This window comes from Sebastes umbrosus, chromosome 11 (assembly GCF_015220745.1).
Source record: "Sebastes umbrosus isolate fSebUmb1 chromosome 11, fSebUmb1.pri, whole genome shotgun sequence".
Classification (NCBI taxonomy): Eukaryota; Metazoa; Chordata; class Actinopteri; order Perciformes; family Sebastidae; genus Sebastes; species Sebastes umbrosus.
Window position 1 is genome coordinate 30327349 of NC_051279.1, and position 24374 is coordinate 30351722.

At 41.7% G+C, this 24374-nt stretch overlaps 1 protein-coding gene across 1 annotated transcript in view; it reads right to left on the minus strand.

The window, feature by feature from the left end:
* Positions 1 to 820: 820 nt before the first annotated feature.
* Positions 821 to 24374, minus strand: part of bckdhb (branched chain keto acid dehydrogenase E1 subunit beta) — a 55414-nt gene continuing 31860 nt past the window's right edge. Inside the window, exons 9-11 of the mRNA XM_037784965.1 lie at positions 14057 to 14143; positions 3481 to 3630; positions 821 to 1284 (exon numbers count right to left, since the gene is read on the minus strand). Coding sequence (XP_037640893.1) covers positions 3490 to 3630; positions 14057 to 14143 — 228 coding nt within the window. The 3' untranslated portion in view covers positions 821 to 1284; positions 3481 to 3489. The remainder of the gene's footprint in view (positions 1285 to 3480; positions 3631 to 14056; positions 14144 to 24374) is intronic.

Genomic DNA, 24374 nt, shown 5'->3' on the forward strand with positions numbered 1-24374 from the left:
GAGACCTTTTTTCCTGCATTCTGGTGACTTTAAAAGACTGAAATTAACAAAGTAATAATCTACTAAGTAGCCTACACTGCAACAGGATTTTTATGTTAAACTTTTAATTTTGCCTTTAATTCTCAGTAAAGAAAACAGAATAATTTCCCCCTCTGGCATAAACTAATATTCATCAGTTTTTATTCATTTCTTGCCGCTGCTGGAGTATTTCTTTCTCTTAGTACTCTTCAGTTCTCTCTCTTTCTCTCACTCACTGAAGGTCCTTTCAGACACAATGCGTCAATGGCACCACTGCGCTTTGAAACCCGTTATTTCCAACAGCTTGCGTCGCACCATGACGGCTTTTCACTACGTTGAGCAAATCCCAACTTTGTGATGTGTGGCGAGCGCAGCTCAAACTGTGCTGTGTCGCGAGCATCGACCGCTCTCTTCCGCCGGGAAACTACATTTTTTGTAGCTCTATTGTCGTCCGGGTGGAAACAGTAGAGCTTATAGACACTGTAGAGCGCCAGAAACAGGTTGTGATAATGAAAAGGACAAAAAAATGTGACATTTTTTATTTTAATTTTTTTAAATCGGTAGAAATAAGGGATAATTGTGACCCCGGGAGGAAACCAGGGAGAAGACAATGAAAAACGTGAGTCTCCAGGGAAAATTGGAAGGGTTGACAAGTATGGTCATCAGAAGATTTATCAGATTTGCCATTCTGGTATATATTTCCCTTAGCCCCATGACCAGTTGCAACCGTGTAGGTAACTTGCTGCCAAAATGACACTGTTAAATCCCAATAATTCAAAGCAATGCAAATCACCAAACCAAATGTTTTCACCAATTCGGATTACTTTATTTTCCTTAAAAACCAAAGATACACTATATAGGTACAATATAAGATTCAGTTAATGTCAAACTAAATAAAGATTAGAGCAGAGCTGGACACAGTCAATCAAAGATAACAGCACAGAGAGAGAGACAGCTGACAGCTTTCCCAACAGTATCCAACTTATTTAAGAGGAAATCAGATTATGTGTCGACACCAAAGCAGAGCTTCACCATGTAGAGCGGATCAAGTCATTTTTTCCCTTCGTAGCAGAATGAGGTTCACTAATGCAGAGGTGCTGTAACAGTCTTTGTACTGGAAGACACCAGGGGGACATGGAGCCCATCTGGATGCTGCTTCCTGATTGGATGGTCAACAAAGTGTCTTTTCCTGGCTGCTCTCCACTGATTTGATGAAGGAAGAGGAAAAGGAGAGAGCGTGGAGTTCAGGGCTACCAGAAGTTGGCTCTGGAGGAGGAGAGAGGTTCAATAAGTTAAAGGGAATAACTTGGCGGTTCACAGTGGATGGCAGATGAGGAGGAAAAGTAGAGCTGGACAGAGATGGTGAGCAGTTGGGATGAGAGGCGACGTGGATCAAATTAAATGTTTTATTAATGGCTCCTTCCACCTTATTAATCAAGGCCAACATTTTAATAGCTATAACTCAAGATGACTGACAATTAAAAAGGGATTAAGAAAGAGTCTGGCGGACTGACTCGAAGGATTATTCAACACTTCTGCAACAAATGAAAGACAATAGCATACCAACAGTATGAGAGCAGTATGGGCTTACACAAGTAAATTGGTCGTATCCTTGACATTTAGGCCCTGTTAACACTTGGCACTAAAATCAGTCTTGGGTGGTCTGATTATAAGTCGGCAGCTCTAAATACAGGTGTGAATACACCCAAAACAGATGCTTCAGTATCCTCTAAACACTCAAGCTTCACATTGGGTGCCAGAACGTCCCCAGATGTGCTTATTAGGAGACAGGTCTCTCCTATCAACAGGTATATCCAAACAAAAATGTGGACTTGCATTGGCAGGCTTTATTGGCGTGTCAAGGATCGTTCTTCGCCATTGGAAGAGTCAGACGAGGCCTGTTTTTGGTTAATGGTTAAAATTATTGACAGACTTTTGAATCTTTAATTGCAAGGACAAATTTTTATCAAGGGAAGTTTTATGAAGTCTGTCCTCCTTTCTTATGCTTCTAAAGAGAGAAACAATGGAAAGAAAATATTCCTACCTTTAAAAAAAAAAAAAAAAAATGAATGTGGCTACCTAATTTATTTAGAACTTCCTTACTGTTGAGAAGTAACTTATAGAGTTGCAACCAATACTTTTCATTATCGATTAATCTGCTGATTATTTTCCTAATTAATTGATTTAATTGGGTTTACAGAGTCAAAAATAGTGAACAATGCTTATCATTACTTTCCAGAGCCTAACTTGACATATTTAAACTGCTTTTTTTTTTTTTTTTTTTACCGATCAAGAGTTTAATATCATAGAAGACAAAGAAAACCTAAATTGCTGCTGCCAATTCATCGACTAATCACTTAATCAGCTAATTGTTCAGCTCTAGATCCTAAGCTTGACCCATTCCCCCTCAACACTCCAGTCCCACCTGATCAAAGTATTTATTTTAACATGAATTAATGCTAAGCTTATTGTACTATGCAGAAGTAAGATGAAAAGATATGCTCGATGGATATTGTCTGAAGATGTGCACTGTAGGCTTAAATATCCCTGTCAAAATAACTGTTAAAGGTGCTCCTTATGATATCCAGAGCATTAATATAGCAGCATTTGCTATGTAAAGATATAGAGGAGTAATGTCTATCTGAGCAGAGAGTGAATTCACCTTCTGCTCTAAGTTTCTCCATGCTGTGTTGACATAACCAGGCCGGCCGTGCATGCTTTTAGTGCATGTTCGTGCATGTGAGTGTGCCCTACTGGCTAGTAGCTAGCAACTGTTAGCTCTGTCAGCACTGTTGCTGTTGTTTTCACTATTAGGGCTGTTAGCACGGTTAGCTGTGAGCCGCCTGCTCAGCCGTCGCCATGTTGAGAGCTGTGCGGAGGCAACTAGCACCTTTAATGTTTGTAGTTGAGATGGACTTCAGTATAGCATTAATGGTACTTTAAAAATGTACCATTCAGTGCAGAAACAATGTTGATCCCTTTTTGTTTTGTGTCGCCCTCACAGCACCCCTATATTCTATTTAGCAGTTGCATCTTTCCACAGATAAAATCCAATGTGAGCTGGAAAAAGAAAATACAATCCCACTTGGTTACTAGAACTGCATGTCAGAGGTACATGACACTATGTCTGAATAGGGCCCTGGAATGAGTATCAGCTTGTGATGTCTGGATAAGAATAAATAAATAGACATACTGTAGTATGTCTAGTGGAGGATTATATTAGACAACTAAGTAAAAGAGCGTGTAGGAAAAAAAATATAAAATGCAATTGAATTTTCTCTCTAATGATGGTTGTTTGTGACTGATGGAAGGTCATAGCTAGGTTTCATGTCTCTATAACTAGATTACTGGAATATATAAGGTAGATTATAGGGCAATGGTTGACAGGCCTTAATATACACTAAGTGTTTAAAAATCACATAATGTCTCTTCCTTCAAAGGAAGCCTTCAGATCCTTCCTACCTGACGGGTTCAGTAGTTGATCATCTTCTTAATTGCTTCAAAGCACTTCCACTTGTCTGGGATGTAGAAGGGTTCAAAGATGTGAGGGAAGGGGGTGTCATAACCGCAGACCCTACTGATGGGAGCCTCCAGGTTAAGGAAGCACTGCTCCTGCAAGGAAAAAAACACACACAGATGAGGACAAATACTGTCAGTGCTCAGACATAATTCATTCAGACAGGGAAGCCAAGCTAACATGTTCAGACTACAGCAGCTCTGATGTTTGACACTGAGAAAATCAAAGAGGCTTCATATAGGCAGCTGGATTTCACAAGTATGTTCGGTCTGGTTTACTCCTTCTCAATGCTCGGGCATATCCACAGTTCCCAACACTATCAAGAGGGGGTATGAGATATTGACTGGAAAAAACATGTATCAAATAGTTACTTCAGAATTGATCAAACAAGTTAATTTCATTTTTATTGCCAGATCTGACTTATATGCTAAAAGTCAAAATGGTTCATTCAGGCTCCTCAAAGCAGGCAATTTGGCCAGAGTGCAAAACAAGCCATGACTCGTGTCTCTATATTGGCTTTTGACCTCTTCCCATGGAGACAAAGCAGAAAGAAGTTGGCCAAAACACTCCAAATAGGACAAACCCCCTGATGAGTTAAATGAGCACACTTGGACTCGTGCACAGATTTGCAGAAACAGACCTGAAGTACCCTCTTTCAGACGAAATTGACCTGTAAACAACTCAATCAAAACCAAAACAAAAGCATACGAGTTGACTCCGAGGAAGTTGCACAGCACCCTCTTTGCGTATTGCGTGTTTGTGCTCAGTCGGTCTCTGACAGACACAGAACGGATTTGGACCTGTTTTCTTGTGACACTGACAGCATCACAAACTCAGCTATCCATGTAATCCCACATTATAAACCCGCCAACAGGCCGCCATGGAGCAGTTTGGCATTTGGCAGTGCAGGACTTGTATGTTTCACACTATATTTTTCATTTCTTATATAACATCTGGCAGAGACCAGGGTAATGTCAGTCTTTATGAGAAGCCTTTTGTGCTTTTACAGCCTGTAAAAATACAACACAACAAGAGCAAAAGAGAGAGAGACTGCAGCAGAAGTCTGCTGCTCTGTGTGCCTGCTGAGTTGACATGGTACAGTGAGAGCTTTCCCGCCGAGACGAGAGGTGTTGAGTTGTATTAATGAATTCAAAGGATTGCCAAGTAGGAAGACAAATCCAGAACCATCAAGTGTGGATGCAGGAAGCAATTAATGAAACAAGAACAAGACAGAGTCTACAGCCGCGCTAGCAGCTCTGTGAGGATGTATTAAAGCACAGCGGTTCTTTGAGCTAAATGCTAAAAGGCCAGCATGCTAACATACTCACAATGACAATGCTAACATGCTGATGTTTGGCAGGTATAATGTTTACCATGTTTACCATCAACGTTTTGTGTGTTAGCAACATTTGCTAATTAACAGTAAACACAAAGTACAGTAGAAGCTGGTGGTAATGCCATTAGCTTTCCTCATACACCAAAGTATTGGACAAATCAAAATGTTGACCTGATGATGAAAAGTTAAGGGATCACAAAAGTTATTAAAATTCATCCTGAGGGGAACATGAATGTGAGCATCACGTTTCAAGGGAATCCATCCAATAGATATTGAGACATTTCACTCAAAACCATAAATGTCAACCTTGTGGGACCGCAAGATGAAAAGCCAGGGGATCACCAAAGTATATAGGATTCATCATCTGGGAACCATGAATGTCTGTACCAAACGTGTGACAATGCATATAATTCACTGGAAAGGGAAAAATTTGACTTTCTGCTGGCGCTAGATGAAAAGTCAGAGAATCAACAAAAGTCATTAGGAGTTATCCTCTGGGCACCATGCAAAGATGACCTAAAACATCTGGAGGACAATTGAGGAGTAAGGACAATGGTGACATATGAAGTAGACATTATTTTGTTAAAACCAGTCAAGTTGTCAGTAAGGTCTTCAAATCGACTCTTTTGACACAGCAGAGGCCAGCCCAGGAGCCACAAGGTCTCTCTCTTTTGGTGCCAGTAAGAATGAAACCCCAAAACCAGGGGGGTCAATCTGATCTGCTGAGCAGGGCTCTATGTTGCTGGCAGTGCTATCTGCCTGGCAGCTAGACTCCTGCAGCCTAGTACTTGCTCGGTCTGTTCCACCCAGCTAATTAACTGTGATTAGCTTTAATGAATATACACTGAATGGATACAACTAGGTTAACAACCCCGCCTTTCCTCTTCACTGCTCCGTTTCCTCCTTCCTTGTAGACTTCAGAACAACCTCAGACTGATTCTCTCCAACAGCCACTGGCAACAGCCACTGTACCACTGGTGACATGATGGCCTAATCTTTGCATTTTCCAATACTTTCTCCTTAAGCGCATTGCTTTCATGGGCTGACAAATGCCAATGGCCTTGGGGTCTATGAGGCGCAGTAAAAGTCAGTTTGTGTATTAAAAGTGGTTCTTTGAAAATATGAACCTTTCATTGAAGAGTGATGCTACATTATGCTTCAGACATGTTCTGTGTTTCCGCCCACATACTGTAACCTGCTATGTCATTAGCATATGAATTCTTGAGTTTATGGTCAAAAACGTGTTTTGTGAGGTCAAAGTGACCTTTGACCTTCGACCACCAAAATCAGTTCATCATTGAGTCCAAGAGAAAGTTTGTGCCGGATGCAATACAATTCCCTATAGGCAATATTGTTTTCACGAGAATGGGTCGGACATGAAGTCACAGTGACCTTTAACCACCAAAATCTAATCAGTTAATTCTTGAGTCCGAATGGACAATTGTGCCAAATTTGAAGAACTTCTCTCAAGGCGTTCCTGAGATATCGCGTTCAGGAAAATGGTGTGGGCGTACATATGGATGGACAAACCCGAAAACATAATGGAAACCACATACTTTCATACTGATTTGGCCAAAATGTAGCATCTAGTATGCAGTATGCAAACAAAAGCAAAATCTCCAGTATACCCGGATGTCGTACTGATTTTGAAAATATCTCCAGTATGCATCGGACCAGTCTACCTCGCTTACTGTATCCTACAATGCAAAACACTGGAACGGTACAGGCTATGGTCACAACAGCAGCCAAAAATGGCACATTTTTCATAGCTATTTCATCACTAAAGTCATTTCTGAATTTCTTTTTTTCCCCCACAATTGGCCGCGGGCGTAGCTTGCTTGCCAGCCGGCCATTCACATTCACAGACCGGCTACAGAGTAGAAGGTAGTGGGGAAGGAAGAGGCGAGGAAAAGAGCAGCCTCTAATGGGGCAGAGATATACCTGCTGAGACAACATGACCCTTTTACATTACTCTAATATTTGTAGGGATATCATTCCACAATTTTTTTGCTATAACTGAAAAAGCAATTTTGTTGAGCAATGGCTTTATATTTACCGTCTCCCCTCATTGATGATCCTGTTTGTCTTACTTCACCATTTGCTGTTAGAATAAATTGTTTAAGGGTGGTGGAGCTAAACCATGCAGTATTTATTAGTATAAGTTAGTCAGTAGACGTTGTATTTTTCAATAAAATTGCAATAGTGGTACGAGTTTTTTGTCCAGTGCTTTAAGAGCTTGTTTAAAGGCTACAGCTTGGCCTAGCATACTGAAAAATAAATTGCTTCAACAGTTTCATACTGCATACTACTGAGGAACACAGTATGCTGTATGTACTGTATACTGCGTTCCTCAGTAGTATGTAGTAGGCGGTTTTGAATACAGCCAATGCCTCCAGCCATGGCTGTTGCCGACGCGGAGGCATAAAAGCAGCAATGAGCAACATCAGCAAAACACACAAAAACATACAGTATAGAAGTGACATAAACTACATACAAAGCAAAACATATAAAGGATCATTTTCTTTGAATTAATGACAAGCTGATAGAATGTCTTTTCAGGTCTAGATCACACGGTAACACATTATTTTTTTTACAGTATTCATTTGACAGCATGTCATGCAGTGAATGAGCTTTTGTCCGGGGTATTTATGAAATGGTGAACATTTCTGATGGAAACTTTTCCTACCGCTGACCCCAAATAACACCACAAGGTATCCTGTTTTCTTTTCATCTCAGTGTATTGATGAAAGTAACAATGAGATTATCCGGGTCCATCGAGATTATAACCTCGAGATCTATTCTCTGCCCAACGACAGACAACCAGTCAGACAGTACCAGGGAGTTTGCTCTTTTGTCTGGATCACATCTGTAATCTCCTCTAAATATGTTCACTGGAAGTGGGAGAAAAGTACAGTAGACTGACTGCCTGCCACCACAGCTGGACAGAGAATGGCCACACAACTCAGATTTCATTCAAATCGGTGTTTATCTTTTGGGAAGTGCATCATTATGTGTAATATACTTAAATGTCAGAACAAAAATATGTAAACCTGGCAGTGCCAAAACGCTCGCATCCTGTAGTGGTGCGGGATTTAAAAATACTTCACAGCGGGGGCTTGGAGTTGCAGTGACGATATTGTGTCTCCTGTCGCACAAAAAGTTGGTCAGAAACACCCGCACATTGGGGGTTGCAGTCAGATGGGGAGGAAAATGCCAATATCACTTGCTATATCAGCTAAGAAAAGACAGTGCAAGGCATCCAAACCAGCTAGATTACAACTGAGAACAGGCCGAGAACTCTTCAACATGTCTCTAAACCTCTCTAAATGCGGTTAAGATCAAACAACACTTGTCACTTATAGCGTGTATTGTATAACCTGGGAATGATAAGCTAGTATATCTCTTCTTATCTTCATAACATTTATGCAAAACATAATAAATGGTAAAATATTACTATGCCTATGTACTGTATGTCAGTATAGCTGAGGCTGACAAAGTGCAGTTTAGATAATCTGACAATGTACACCTGAGTCTGACTATGTAGAGATAACCCTGACAAGCACAGTCTGCATTGTCCTAAAAACTACTGTATAATGTACAGTGAAATCAATACCATACCATATAGTAGAGAAAAAAAGGTTATGGTTCTGGATTATAAAAAATGTCTTTGAAAATTGGAGTGATGCTACATTTTGCTTCAGACATGTTCTGTCTTCTGCTCACATAGCATCCAGCAGGCTACACCATGACTATGTCTTAGCTTTCTTTGGGTTATGATCTTCAGAAGTGGATATTAAATTAATTAAAATACTGATTTTATACTCATGAGCTCACTAAAACAGTTCAGTCTTGTTCAAAAGATGATTTAAACATCATTAATGCATGCCTTAACTGGCAATTACGTAGGTAAAAAAGGTAACAACAGGTGATTTCTTGTCTCGTTTACTGGAAACATATAAACTTGGGAATGTTTAAGTTGAACAGTTGTGTACTTGAATGGACTGGGCCTGGAGCAAATCTGGATGTGGATGTCATCTTCTTTGAATTAATGACAGGCAGATGGAAGGTCCATGTAAAAATATACTCATAAGAGAGTTTTGTCTTTTCAGATCTACACACAATCATACCATAATTTTGCTTTTGTGCAGGCTTGATTGAAAAATGTCTGCAGAACATGATTCAGTATGCATTCAGTATGTCAGGAGACTTGGAATGAGTGAAATTGACATTAAACTCAACAGATAAAAAGACTTGCATGAGGGTTTTTAGTTCAGAAGTTTTTTTTTTATTTGCACCTTAGTTATATGAAGGTAGAAATGACTAATGAGGGAATTGGGCTTTAGGCTATTGGACGGGATTGAGCAGCAGCAGACCACCATTATATAACCTCCTTACCCAACATGGTGGTACATGTATCCAATCCTCAAGTCTCTTAAAAGACCCCCTCCCTCCCTTCCCCCCTGTATAAACACAGTCCTTTGAAGGCAGTTTAGTGTATCCCTTCATGGAGAAAGACATGGGAAGGGACGGCCATGACTTTTACAGTTGGGCATGACGCCCCAGGCCTCGTGGCTACTCTGCTTCTTATTCAGATTAAGCCAGACAGGCAACTAGTAGTCTGATTCACATTCAGAAGACATTTATGGCATAAAGCGTGTAATCCTTCATCTTCAGCTAACATACACTGGGCCAGAGTGGAGTCCGTAGTCTTTGAACCGCGGCCCAGAGCAGTACCACAACTCAGTGGGGCGTGCTGGGTTGGATGTTGGAACTCTGTTGGTTTAAATTCCACACCAATAATGGAAAGCAGACCTCTGAGACCCCCTGAGTGGCAATGCTAAATGATTAAATGCAGTGTAAAATATGGCTGTGTGGAGAATAAACTGTAGTTAAAACAACTTTAGCTACCAAACTACCATCTTCATACACTTGGTATTTCATCGCTCTAAGCAACCAAGAGTTCTTGTAATACCAGTGGTCATGGTTTTTTATTATTTCTTTGACAATCAATGGAAAAATTATTACTTTTTTTTCTAAATCCAAATGATCAGCCAAAGTGTGTACTTTTCGGGAATCTGAATCAACAATAGTCAAGTTGGCCGTGGTTTGCAGAGTTAAGAAAAGGAGGGTGATTCACCATTTCTCTCTGTGCATCCCTGAGGTCCATGAAAGAATTGTCTTTAGCCACATCTCTTTCTCTTTCTGTCCTGCTCTGTACTGTCCCGTCATCAGCAAAACACTTAGGAAAGGCCCAGCCAATGACACATTATTAAATCACTAAGGGCTGAAGCCAAAGCCTGATAGAGGAAATTTGCCAAGCCCTATTAATCTCTTCTCTGTTTTTCATACAAAAGAGAAACCTCCACAAATGGATCTTTAAGGAAGGGCCTGAGGTGGACAGGTAGTAGCTGAAGTCCAGAAATAATTGACTAAAGCGAGGACCCCAGGAAGAGTAGCTACTGTTGCAATACAGTACCATTGGCTATGTGTCAGCCCTGTGATAGTCTAGTGACCTATCCAGGGTGTACCCCGCCTTCACCCAATGTCAGCTGGGATTGGCTCCAGCCCCCCCCGGCGACCCTCAATTGGATAAGCGGTTAGAGATAGGGTCGATGATCTTGGAAAGCTAACATCATTCCAAAGTAGCTCCGCCTCAGGATCCCCTCCCATCGGGGCTCCTTCCAAGGCAACGCCCCCCACACACATGCATGAGCACCGCCGTATCGTAACTACTTCACAGACACAGAGCGGAGAGAGGACCTCAACTCAACAACGCTACCTCATGACAAAGTAATGCAGTGCTACTGCAGGGCTGAGTTTTCTCTTCCATTCTCCAGTAAACTTGCGGCGGCAATACGCTTTGAGTACAGGCTGGTGCACGCCAAGGGTAGAGTATGAGCAGGGAGACAGGGAGGCATCTGATTGGTTCTTTCCAAGCGGACCGCAAGGCAGTGATTGGTAGATGTTTTTACAGGATTGCAGCAGCTACAGATGACGGCTCTTTTCCGGTCCTATTTCAGAGCTCATCAGTAATGGATCGCTGATGGGGTGTAAAGACCATTTCAACCAATATAGCAAATAGTGTTCACTGGAGAACATGGTCAACGCTGCCTTTGAGGATAATGAATGAATGAAGGAATAATGTAATATAATCTATCTGTTCTGCCAAAAACATGCTTAAAAAGGGTCATATTTTATGCACTGTTTTCAGATTCACTGACTTATTTTCGTATGGTGGGGGATATGTTGGGGAGCAGGGGAGGAGTGGGGATTATACTGGAATTATTTCATTTGTTGATTCTGTGATTTATAAACTGCAAAAATTCCAATGAACAATACTCCAAACAGAATTTTATCTCCTTGACTATCCTTGTTTTTTAAATGCTTGATTTAGCTTGGTTCTTTGTGAGATTGTGGTGGCTGTAGTCAGCTTGGATTCACAGTGGTAACAATAGATTCCAATGGTGACCCAGTTTCACGGTGAAGGAAAAACAAAACTATTCTTGTGCCAAACATTTGTAGTTCTGCCAAAATATGGCTGAACTTCAATTTGAGTGACTCACTCATTACCCTTTCCTGCAAGATACATACAAGATGGCTTTTGGGTTGAACTGTCAAATTCAGTTGAGAAAGAGGCTCTGACATTATCAGGCACTTTTATCTGTTCAGTATTGGCACAAGGCAAAGCCTGATATTGACTACTAGGCAAAGCAGATGGGTTAATAAGAGTTATTATGTGTTATTAATAAGAGCTGCAATTTATAAAGCCTTAATGGCACTAAAACATCATTTGAGAGGAATGGCTTATTGGGTATTACAGGCTACTGTTGGTCATTAATCCTTTTATTTGTGAGAAAGCCAAAACAAGCATATCTCTTCTCTTTGAAGAAAAACTATATCTATAATATAATGTTATGGGTTTAACAGCGTGATGGAGGCCTGTATGTCAAGCTGCATCCTTTTATAAAACAACTATTAACCAGTCTTCAATCAGTTTTCTTTCCAGCGAGTGTATCCAAATCGCCTGAGGCCATGTGAAAACTGCAGATCAAGGGAATCAGTGAACACACCAACAACTTACATCACCCGTACACAATGTGAAAACATGGAAACATGGAAATGAGGGGGATGAGTCACTGGCCATTTAAGCCCTCACTGACAGGGGAGAGAGCAACATCTGACTGGCTGTAAATGAGGAGAGGATTGATTGATGTTACTGCTTCAACTTTGAGTTCATGCGCATTAACAAGGTAAACTGCTCCAGGTAACACATACAGTGTTGTGCATACAATTAGTCCGATGACATGTGAGGAGGCGGGTATAAAGGGGAGAGTTGAAGAGTGGTACTCACTGCTAAGAGCCTCACGGGTAGAAAACACCCCACATACTGAAGATAATTATCCCACCACGCAAAAATAGATATACAGTAATTGGGATGATGGGAAGGGGAAGACTTTTCATTTAGTCATGCATCACACTTAGCTCAGAATTTGTCATCAGCTGCCTCTGGCATGTCTTAGTTACACTGTCCAGGCCTTTTGTATTGCCAGCAACAAGCGATATTTCGTAAACCTTATATGGATAGTTTGGCCCACTGTATCAACAATCTCAGATGAGTAGTATAAACTCACAAAACAACCTCTGCACAGCTACGCAGACAACTAATGGAGCCGCTCCTCTGTATCTTCCCATGATGCTTTGGGGGACGTACATAGGAAGTACTGTATATTGTTGTCATGTAGTCAGTTAGATAGATGGCTATGGGCTATCTTGAGCCCCGTTTTTCGATTAATTGCAAATTGATTGCACATTTTGTTGATCTGTTTAAAATGTACCTTAAAGCAAGATTTGTCAAGTATTTAATACTCTTATCAACATGGCAGTGGGAAAATATGCTAGTTTACGCAACTATATGTATATATTTATTATTGGAAATCAATTAACAACACAAAACAATGACAAATATTTTCCAGAAACCCTCACAGGTACTACATTTAGCATAACAAATATGCTCAAATCATAACATGGCAAACTGCAGCCCAACAGGCAACAACAGCTGTCAGTGTGTCAGTGTGCTGACTTGACTATGACTTGCCCTAAACAGCATGTGATTATCATAAAGTGGGCATGTCTGTCCACTTGATAATCACATGCAGTGATTTGTGGGTAACCATAGAACCCATTTTCATTCATATATCTTGAGTTCAGAGGTCAAAGGACCCCTTTGAAAATGGCCATGCCAGCTTTTCATCACCAAAATGTAACGCAAGTTTGGAGCGTTATTTAGCCTCCTACGCGACAAGCTAGTATGACATGGTTGGTACCAATGGATTCTTTAGGTTTTTCTAGTTTCGTATGATGCCGTCTATCTTCACTCTAGCTTTAAAACTGAGCCTGCTAAAACCTCCGGAAGATTGATTGCATTAATGCCTTTAAGAAATTAGTGGCATTAAAACGATTTTGCATTGACGCGATAATGCAAAATCATTTTAACGCCATGTTGACAGCCCTATCGTTTACATGTTGGCAAACTGGCTGGCATCATTAAAAGTATGCAGAGTTAGCTACTAGTACAGTAGTTTCCCATGGATGTATAGACAGCTACTTAAAAAGATTATGTTTGGAATATAAAGAGCACCTTTTTTCTGTGATTTCTAAGCAGATTAATAGAAGCCTCTTTGTGTTCAGATTTGACTAAGTTACGACTGAGGAGTATGATTTTTGACACAAATTAAGGCAATCGAGTGCTAAAGGTTTTAAAGTACCATAATTGCCTCTATGAGCTTCGTGTCGCAGCCACAATTGCTGCTCCAACTGTTGACCGTGTTGGTGAGCGGCCAAATTACTGTACAGTAACTTACTTCCCGTTGTTTTTGGAACAGGAACACCGACATTCACTTGTCCCTTTCACCTCCTGCAGTATCTTTGCCTCACATCTCTCCCTCTATGCCTCCCTTCAAGTTCTCCAGGAACTGCGCACCTCACAGTTTTACAGCCGCTGCTCTGGGGCACTCAGTGAAAGGCTATTTTAGCTTTATTACAAAGTGGGACTTTTATTGCCAAAACCATTGCAACCCATTAAGACCAATAGCTTTGAAGACAACCTCCTACCCCGGGGAGCTACAGATCCCAATAAACTCTCATGAAACACTGTATGTTCTGATACACAGACGGCACACACTTACCTGTACTGTAGAGCTGATTTCAGCAGCAAAGCCTCCGGTTATTGGTGCTTCGTGACTGATGAGCAAACGTCCGGTTTTCACCACCGACTGAAAAACAAAGACACATACAGATGATTACAGAAGGTTCAGCGTTTCCTTCTTGTTTTGCTTATGGCTCTGAATGATGTGGTTGACATTATCTGCTAAATTAAAACAGGGGAAGTTGGCCATTGTCACATCGAAGTTAAGACCTGCATTGCTAGGCTGAACGTGTGAACGGAACCAAATATCACTCAAATCAAGTAAACCTTTTTTTAAAGAATATCCACACAGGTACCTGTAACTAGTCAGTCTCTGCTATGTGGCTGTTACCCAGTAAGAGTAGTTAGTACTGCCTGCTGTGGTATGCTTTATCTGCGTGCTACCCTCAGGCTGCATGTGTGTCTGGCTGTGTCGCCGTGTGTGCATGTATAAAATGGATATGACACAAGAGAATGAGCTGGAGGGCTGATTTAGGCTGGTATACAGGGCCAACGGGACAATCATGGACATTAGAGGTCTCAGCCTCCCAGGCATTTGCATTTGGGTTTTCTGCAACCTGACATTACTGCAGAAGGATGCCTCTGCTCCACCCGTTATCTACCACAGCATAAAACCAATACTATACTATAATCTCATCCACTTGCCACTGGTCCAGACCAAAGCTATGTCTGTTCTATGCAACTTCAGCAAACCTTTCCTCTCCTCTGCCCAGTTGTTGTATTTCTATTGGTTTCCAGCAATAAATTGGGTAAACACCTCTGAAACTCAACTCAGAATCATTAGCAATAGTGATGTACGTGCTTATTTTGATCATTTAAAACATTCAATAGGAGAGACTAATACGTGTGAGTGGAATCCCCGGGCCATGTTTAGGAATATGTGTTGATTTTCCACTGAAATAACGGCACTAAACAATGCGCTCTTCATTTGAACACAGCTGGGTAAATATCAGATGCTTCGCTTGCTTCCCTCAAAGCCACACATGTCCACATGGCACTGTAAATCAGGCCTGACATGTTTTCCCTTCAACAGGACCACATAGTATCAAACACAGGGGCATTCTGGGGCTTCATGTTGATGCTTAACAGGAAAATGTTTACATTGCTGAGGTCCTGGGTTTGGCTTTGAAACACTAAATACCCGTGGCAAACTGTACCACTATCATACACTAATATGGGGGGCTAAATGAGTCAGAGGCACTGTGTCACTCCAGGGTACTAATATTTGATGCAAAGCCAACATGCCTCTATCTGGTGGGGCACATTGGAAGACCTTGTATTTAGAAGCTTCAAAGATTCTTAAAAGTTTTTCATTTAACATTATTGTAGAAAAAGCTAAAACCAATGTTCATGTCAGTTTACAGAGGCTACATATTTAGTGTAGCCAGTTGAGGTGAATGAGTTCAGTACGCAAAAATCACTGATTATATGACACCGTCTTCAGGAATGTGGAAGTTAATAACAACACTGGAAGACAATAACAACAGTTAGCAATCGGCACAGTGAGGAGGAATCAAGCGAGGGGTTGAGAGTGGGGCGATGTCTTGATATGACATGTTGCCGTTAGGTTCGCCTCAGCACCATGACTCATACAGGTGCTGCGCTGCCCAATCCTCTACCCCGCCCTGATGCTGAACTATGTCCTCATCTTACACACACACTCTACACACAGAGACTGTTAACATAACTTCCAATTTACACTGTCACACCAGCACCACCCTGATATCCCTGTTGGGTCATCTCCCTGGGGAGGGGGACCCATCATAGTACTCGCGGCATCAGGAGTGCATTCTTCAGATGCTTTTGACACAAAAGGAGCCTGCCACTGTTTATACAATATCGTGGGATAGAATTTCAGACTCTGGGGCCTGGGGAAAGCTCGTGACCCAGTTAATAAACTTGACCCAAAACCCTGCTGCTTAAACAAAAGTGTCAGTCACTGGCAAAGTGCCCACTAGCGGGCACTAGTTCAGTGGGCTATTCTAAGTAGTGCTGCATGCCGGTGTATAATATGATAATATGTTCCAAAAAAGGCAAAATGTCGGGGACAGCAATGTGGCAGCAGGTGCACTAGTAAGTTTTTAGTTTATTAAGTGTAGTGTTTACCATGTTCATCTTCTTAGTTTAGAGTGTTAGCATGCAAACAATTGTTCATTAGCACTAGAGATGGTCATTTTGACAAATGTTCTTAACCGGTGTACTAGCTGCAGGAGCACAACAGATATTCGTTGACAGGAGTCCCCAGTTCACTCCTCTGGGAGCGTTAACTCAGCAGCTACGATGCTGCGTGTAGTGTTGCGGACATGCAGCCACTTTCCCAGTAAAAGTCTCCGCTGCACATTTAGTTTAGTTTAGCAGGTTGTCAGCTGTGTGTCTGCCCGGCGTAACGATACTTTGTCTGCCCGGCATAACTTTAGCGAGTGTCCAACAAACAGTGTGTGTATTTGTGCTACATTAGCAGCTCTAGCATTGCCGGACGCTTCGTGCTCGCCGCCGCACACGTAGTCTGCGTAACTAGCAAGTTTCCAACAGACCGTGTGTGTGTGTGTGTTGGCGGTGAGTGTGAGGTTGTTGGTGGCGTTCTAACTGTGAATGTAGGTGTAGCAGTGTGTGTACAGTTTACTTGTCGGTGGATAAATGCTACGAAACTACAACTCCTCCGCTCAAGCGAGCCAGAGACCGGAGCCGACTTCCTGTATCCCGCAACTCCTGCTCTGCCTCTTAAGGTGGGCTGTTAAGGTGGACCAGCTTTTCTCCTTAAAGTGACGAGCCGCTCCTCTGAGCCGCTCAGCTTTTGAGTGAATTATTAACATTTCCTTTAACCGTTTTAACCGATAGCGTTAATCGGTTTAGCGTTAATCAGTTAAAATGCTTAATGTCGGTTAACAGTTAAACGGTTAATTATGGACATCCCTAATTAGCACCAAAGACAAAGTAAAAATTAGGGGCGTCAAAGTTAACGTGATAACGCGTTAACTCACATTTTTTTTAACGCTACTAATTTCTTTAACGCATCAACACAACCTAATTTTTAGGTTATAGCGGGCTCAGTTATAAAGCTAGAGTGAAGTCATACTAGCTTGTCGCAAAAAAGGTTAAATAAGGCTCCAAATCTACACTAAATTTTGTATAGGAAAAACTGACATGGCCATTTTCAAAGGGTTCCCTTGACCTGAAAATGGGTTCTATGGGTACCCACGAGTCTCCCCTTTACAGAAATGCCCACTTTATGATAATCACATGCTGTTTGGGGCAAGTCATAGTCAAGTCAGCACACTGACACACTGACAGCTGTTGTTACCTGTTGGGCTGCAGTTTGCCATGTTATGATTTCAGCATTTTTTTTTATGCTAAATGCAGTACCTGTGAGGGTTTCTGGACAATATCTGTCATTGTTTTGTGTTGTTAATTGATTTCCAATAATAAATATATACATACATTTGCATAAAGCAAGCATATTTGTTCACTCCCATGTTAATATGAGTATTAAATACTTGACAAATCTCCCTGTAAGGTACATTTTAAACAGATAAAAACAATGTGCAATTAATTTGCGATTAACTATGGACAATCATGCGATAAATCACGATTACATATTTTAATCGATTGACAGCAGTTTTAGTAAAAATAAATAAATGAATAAATAAACACAAAGTACAAGTGAGGCTGATGAGAACGTCATTAATTTAGCAGATATTTGGTCAGAAAACAAAGTATTGGACACAAAGATGTTGACCTGATGATGGTGCTAGATGAAAGGTCAGGGCATCACCTAAATTATAAAAATTCATCCTCTGGGCACCAAGAATATCTGTGCCAAATTTCATGGCAATCGATCCAACAGTTGTCGAGACACCTCACTTAAATCCACAACTGTCATACTCATGGTGGCGCTAGAGCAAAAGTCAGGGGACCATCAAAGTTGTTTGTTGATTCTCTGGTCACCATGGATGTAGGTTTTAAATTTGTCTCTATAAATATTTTTCTGGTACACATTTGTCTCTCCACTTCAATGTATTCACAGTCTATACAAAAGGGCAAATGCAATGACTTCTCTTGTGTGATTGCAACCTACTCATGGCCGGCCTCACGCCTCAACTGTCCAACTCATTCAACTCACTTCACTGTCAGAGGTTCAATTACACACAGTTTTAAGAGACAAAACAAAAGACACACTCGCTCTGTGTCGTTTTTGCATCTTTGACAGGAGACTAACTTCTACATAGTAATTGTGGCTGTAGCCTTTAACCCAGTTGCTTCCGGTTGCTGGATGGGTTTTCAGGTTATAGAACCATGCACTCTCATTGTGCGGTTTGACCCTTTTTTTTCAAAAGTCATCCAGGCTTCATATTTGCCCATGACAGCCACCTCTGGTCAATGGAAATGGACTTATATTTATATAGCGCATTTCTAGTCTTCCAACCACTCAAAGCGCTTAAATGACATTTAAACTGGGACTCAGAATGGGGTCAACGCCGTAACTTAAAATTGCTTTTTTGCACATTTTGATTCAATCAATCTGCTGTACTGCACAATATTCTTGGACTGAGTCGAGCATCAATTTGGAATATTTCCTGACACTGTCTAGCTTCTGAGAAAAGCCAACAGTCTCCAAGGAAGTCAGGCTATAAATTAGTCAACATGTCATTTGCTACTAAACTTTTCCCAGACAATAATTACATGACAAAACAAGGATACACCCCCGGAGCCGTGCTTAATTTAAGTGCCAGCTAGGACACTGTGGCATCACCTCAATGACACCAGTTTCATTTCAGTGGAGTGTGGACACTTGCCAATGTAAGTCTGAGTAGATAATCTTGTAATTGCTTCATGCAGCATCTTAATTTATGTCTAAAAAACATTAGATTGTACCCTTTTCCTAATTGGAGGAATATTTGGTCAATTACGGTTCTGTAAGTTGCTGGCTTGAGACATCCTCCTCCCTGCCCCGGTCCGGGCTCCGAGTCAAAAATGAGGGCCCCTGGATGGTGGCGGCTGGTGGTAGTTGGGCTGGGCGACAGCTCTGGTGGCTGCAGCTTTACTATTCATTGTGCTGCAGGGCTGTCATTAGATGCCGAAGTCGTTCCGCTGGCTGCAGTGGAAATGTCATGTTTACAGCCATTCCCATACACACCCAAACCTAATGAGCAACATAGAGCTTGTCCTTCTGCATTCACTCCGTCCTCACTACTTCAATCTGGCTCTTCCTCCATCGGGCTCCTTCCGTCCTGTTCTTCCTGACTCCATCGTTGATCCATGCTGTGGTTTGTCTCATCCTTGTCACCAGTTTTTTCTCTTTGCTCTTCCCTCCATCCATCCCTCAAACCATTCATTTATCCTTCTGCTCTCATGAAGCCTATGCTCTTGGTCTCAGCGCTCCCGACTATGGGTCCTCACCACTCAGAGGCTGGTGGCCAATGACCTGGCATAACCTTAGAGGTTAAAGTCAGAGCTGTCCCTCTCCCATGGCATATATACTCACATACACATAAGCAGATGGGGCCCGCAAAAGGCATGCGCACACAGACCACACTGCCACACGTGTATATAGTGTGTTCAAGTACAACACACATGCAGACACACACTGAATGTCATACGTTTCTTATTCAGGATTGATTAATTTATATTTCCTGATAGTGACAGCGAGTTACTTTCACAGGTTGCCTCCTGCTGCTGATGCTGTTGTGGTATTTTGGCATTAAAGTGTCATCTTAGCGAAAAGGAGACAGATATATAGTGCAAAAAAAAAAGTATTCTACAGTATGTAGTACACAGTGCACTAATTCATTCTACAGTGCACAGACTATGGGGATGAGAAGTGAATAAAAACAGTCCATACTTGGAGCTAAACTAGGCTGCGGTTTGACTGGTGCAGAATCACATAATGTGCTTTTTAAAGTTTTCAAAACACATGCAAGAGTCTTTCCAGAAGAAGTTGCCAACACTTATTTGTTGGATCTGTATTTTTACGCCACTAAATTGGTCGAGAATAATTTAAAAATAGCGGGTGATGACAAAAACAAAATCTGCTGTGCTTGTACTGTAAGCGTGCACACACACACACACACACACACACACACACACACACACACACACACACACACACACACACACACACACACACACACGCTAGACTGTAAGTGACACCCCGCCTTCTCAGATCGTATGCCTCTTCTTTCCTCAGGCCGTCCATCAAAAAGCGACAGGAAGAGAAAGTTTAAGTTCTGTGCCGCCACCGAGGAGTCATCCTTGCCGCTGGATCCGCTGGCTTCGCTCCCTTCCGCTGACCCTGTAATTGCGCGGCCACCGCAGGGTCCTAACTCATGCGCCACCATGTGATCTCCGTGACAAATGAGAGTCGGGACGAGGCTTGACTACTTGCTGGGGCCTTTAAAGTGGCACTCCGCGATTAGCGGAGAGGGGTGAGTGCTCGGCGAACCGGAGGCCTCTGTTAAATCACAGCGCTGGGAGGGATAGCAGGGCGGGAGGAAACACAAACACTCACTTACTCGCTCTGTGCCATACAATCACTCGCTCTCTCTCACGACAGAGAGAAGGAAAATGAGAACCAGTGAGAGAGAGAGAGAGGGAGAGAGAGGGTGAGCGAGCACAAGAATGAAAGAGCAGAGGAGAAAGTGTAGAGCAGCCTCGGTGCTGGGCGGAGGGCCAAGCCATCCTCCAGAGGAGCCAGGACGCCAGAGGAGACCTCAGACAGAAATAACTCCAAACATCCCATAAAGTCCCATTAAAACCAATTCATCTCAATTACTCCCTGACACACACACACACACATGCACACATTCTCTACCTTTATGCCTTGCAACTACACTGTACCGCCGACTGCTTCCGTGTGTACACACAGACACACGACTACTACTGTACACGCTCCAACGTGGTGACAGCTCTGCCACATGTATGAGTAGACAATGAGGTAGTAAAAACCAATCAATTACTTTCAAAGGAACTATAAAACGGTCTATACCAGGCCCATTCAATTAGCGGCACATGGGCCACATCTGGCCCAGAAGCAACCTCTGAGTGGCCCAGCATACATACACATATGACAAAATTTGTAGACTAAACTAAATATATAGTATTATTACATGGCTTTGTTGGATACTCGATTCTGATTGGTCAATCACAGCGTTCTATGGTCTATTATTTCTTTATGCAGTTTTACAGAGCATTGCTATGGACGCAGTTCTGGCTGTGAATGACCACAGTCAGAACTGCGTCATTATTGATTTATTAAGTAAGTAGTCGTGTAATAAGCGGGATAATGTACAGCTAGTGGGTCATTGTTGTGAAATAAACCTCTTCATAGTGATGCGGCACCCTGACGCGAATTATTACATTATCCCTGACATGATACGCGGGTTGACCCGTGTGTCAGGCTCTCTCTCTCTCTCTCTCTCATAAACACACACCGCAGTGCTCAGTCCTCGTCTCTGTAATTGTCTCCTCAGTCCTGACAATTGTGCTAATATTAAAGCATAAAGTTGGCGGTTTGCGGGTCGGGTTTGGGATGTACGGGTCGGGTTGCGACACCGCCAATCACATCTTTCACAAATCAACGTTTTCTCATGTGATGCAGTTCTGACCACGCTTAGTAGCTTTTCAAAACATCTGGCTTTTGACGGTCACAAGTATGGAAGTGCTTTACTGAAAATGTGTCTCTGTCAACCCTGAAATGTAGAATTGGCAATGAAATGTATATGTGTGGGTGGGAGAGAGGGAGATACTGGTTGACAGAGATAGAGTGTGTTATTGGTTACGGTTATTGCCATTTGTTACGGTTCTGTGCATTGATAGCTCTTTTTCATTCTGTTTCTGAGCTTTGTGATGTGCCTGGGTCAGATACGTGACCAAAAATATATATTTTTTGGTGGATCCTCCAGCGGTGATTTTATGTTCACTTAGAAACTTCTATCTTCAGTGAGGTGTGTGAAACCTTTCTGTTGTTTATGACAAGTTGTGACTACTGAGTGCTAATTAAACCAAAATGTTTGAACACTTTGAGGAGCGCAGTGTGATGAGGGATGCTGAGTGGACTGGTTATATTATGCATTTAAAATGAATGAGCAAAGAATGTGTAAAGTAAAGTAAAAACTCACTCTCTCTTTACTTTCATTCATTCAATACTACAGTGTTGGATAATGAAAAGAGAACTTATTCCATTGTTGTGAAGTTTTATGGAAATAAAGACAATAATCAAAAGCAAATACTAGGCATACAGTGGAGCTTTATGGTGACAGTAACATCCCAAGACGACACCACAACTGCATTAACCACAAGACAATACAATATGAGGAAGCTATGAAGACTAACACAAGCCCCCTGCAACAGCACTTCGCAAACCTACACAACAGGAAGCTTGTTTAATGCGTCCCAGTACCAGTGACATTCCTACAGGAGCATAACGACATCATAGAGGCAAATGCATCTGGCTCCCATCAATACTGGGCAAAACAAACAGTGTCCATGTCCCAAATATATTTGTCTCTTCTATAAACAGTGACTAAACCATTTTGTTGTGACAGTCACACAACAGTCAACATAATTTACCGTGACAATTTTTGGAATAATTTCAATTGTATATCAATTGCCATTGGGCATATACACTATGTTAAAAAAGGGGATGAATGTATGTATTGAGTGTATATACCCTGAGTGTTTTGTCTGTCTGGTTATTTGCCGTCATCACAGCTGGATCCAGTGACGGACTGGGATCAAAATACACCCCAAGCATTTGCAACAGATTGGCCCTATTTTCAATCCCAACACCAACCCCACCCAAATGTTAACATAAAAAGCTTGAGATAAAACCATACAGACTGACTAGAATACAGATATTCAACACAGAACACCCACTCAAACAACAATTTAACACAATCTGAAAGCGCTAGGTGCTATGACGTGATACGCTCCACTAAAAGCACACTCAGCACAAATACATAGGCTTGACACATTTTTTTCACCCTCAGCCAACAGCTTTCTTTTGTTTTCTCTTTTTCTTTGAAAAGTAACATCTGGTGGGAATATCTGGCTAACTAGCTTCAACCATGGATGTATAAAGAGAACTGGATACAGCGTTGGAGGCGGGCTCCCGTTCATTCCTATGAGAGTTGCTCAGTGGCGCATGACGCTTAAATGGCTATACTGCCGAGTGATAAAGTACCCGTATCTTCTGGCGATCTTCCACTGGGCCTATGGAGCAGGCGCAGTAGCGTTTCCTTTAACTCCGCATCCCAGCCCTCGCTCCAGCCCTCGATCTCAGGCTCATTCACACTAACGGAGGGAGGGAAATAACTCTGGATTCGGCTATTAGTGCATTTTACAACTTTTAGGACCTAATGATTAAATAAGGGCTATTCAAGTGTTCATACTGGGGAGTTAATTTAGCTGAAAAAAAAATATCCGCTGACTTATAGGCGTCTCTTTCCCAATGCAAGTCTGTGGGAAAAGGTCTTTTTGGGTCAAATGGCATCACGTGACGGACACGGAAGTTGTAATTCCACTGTTTGGCCACTACAAACATTTGCTTCACAGCCCGGCACTCTTCCTGTGAGCTTGGCCTCAACTTTTTGAGTGGAAGCTAGTTAGCGTAGCTGGCTAGCTTCCATTTTCTGAGTGGAAAACAAACTTATCTGTACAATGGGTCCTCCCAAATGTTGAATGTTGCAAAGGGACAAATGTCTTAAATTGCATGGTAAATGTGTATCAACACTTGTAGGCTATACAGGGACCTGATGCTCCAGTCAGTAACACACCACAGAGGCTGAAAGGCATCTCCTAACAACACTGGCTCTAAAATGTCATGGGGAAAGACCCATCCAGAGGCCTTTACACTGTTTACACCAACATGTCCAAAAACAGTATTTTCCTTTTTTTGAAAAATGAGCTTTAACTTTATGACAACTCAGCAACTCCAGTATAAAAGATACCAGAGAGCTGCTGGCCAAACTACGGACTCTGTGAAGTGCAGTCAAAAAAACAAAACTGAAGACTAAATGGAAAGTCTAAGAAAAAAATTAAAATAATTGAGTTTAAATAATTGTTAACAATTGCCAATCATTCATTTCGAAAGGGAATTTCAAAATATTGCAAAAAAAAAATGCATAACACATTAATAAATGTGTTTCTTATTCATTTTAAGAGCTGCTGAGAAAAGAAAAACATAAAAACCTCCATTTAAGATTGATGAAAAAGTTTATTACTTTTTTGGTTTGGTTTCAGGTTATGTAACAGACTTCATGATTTATAACGAACTTTTAAAAAAAGGACCTGGAGAATCCCTG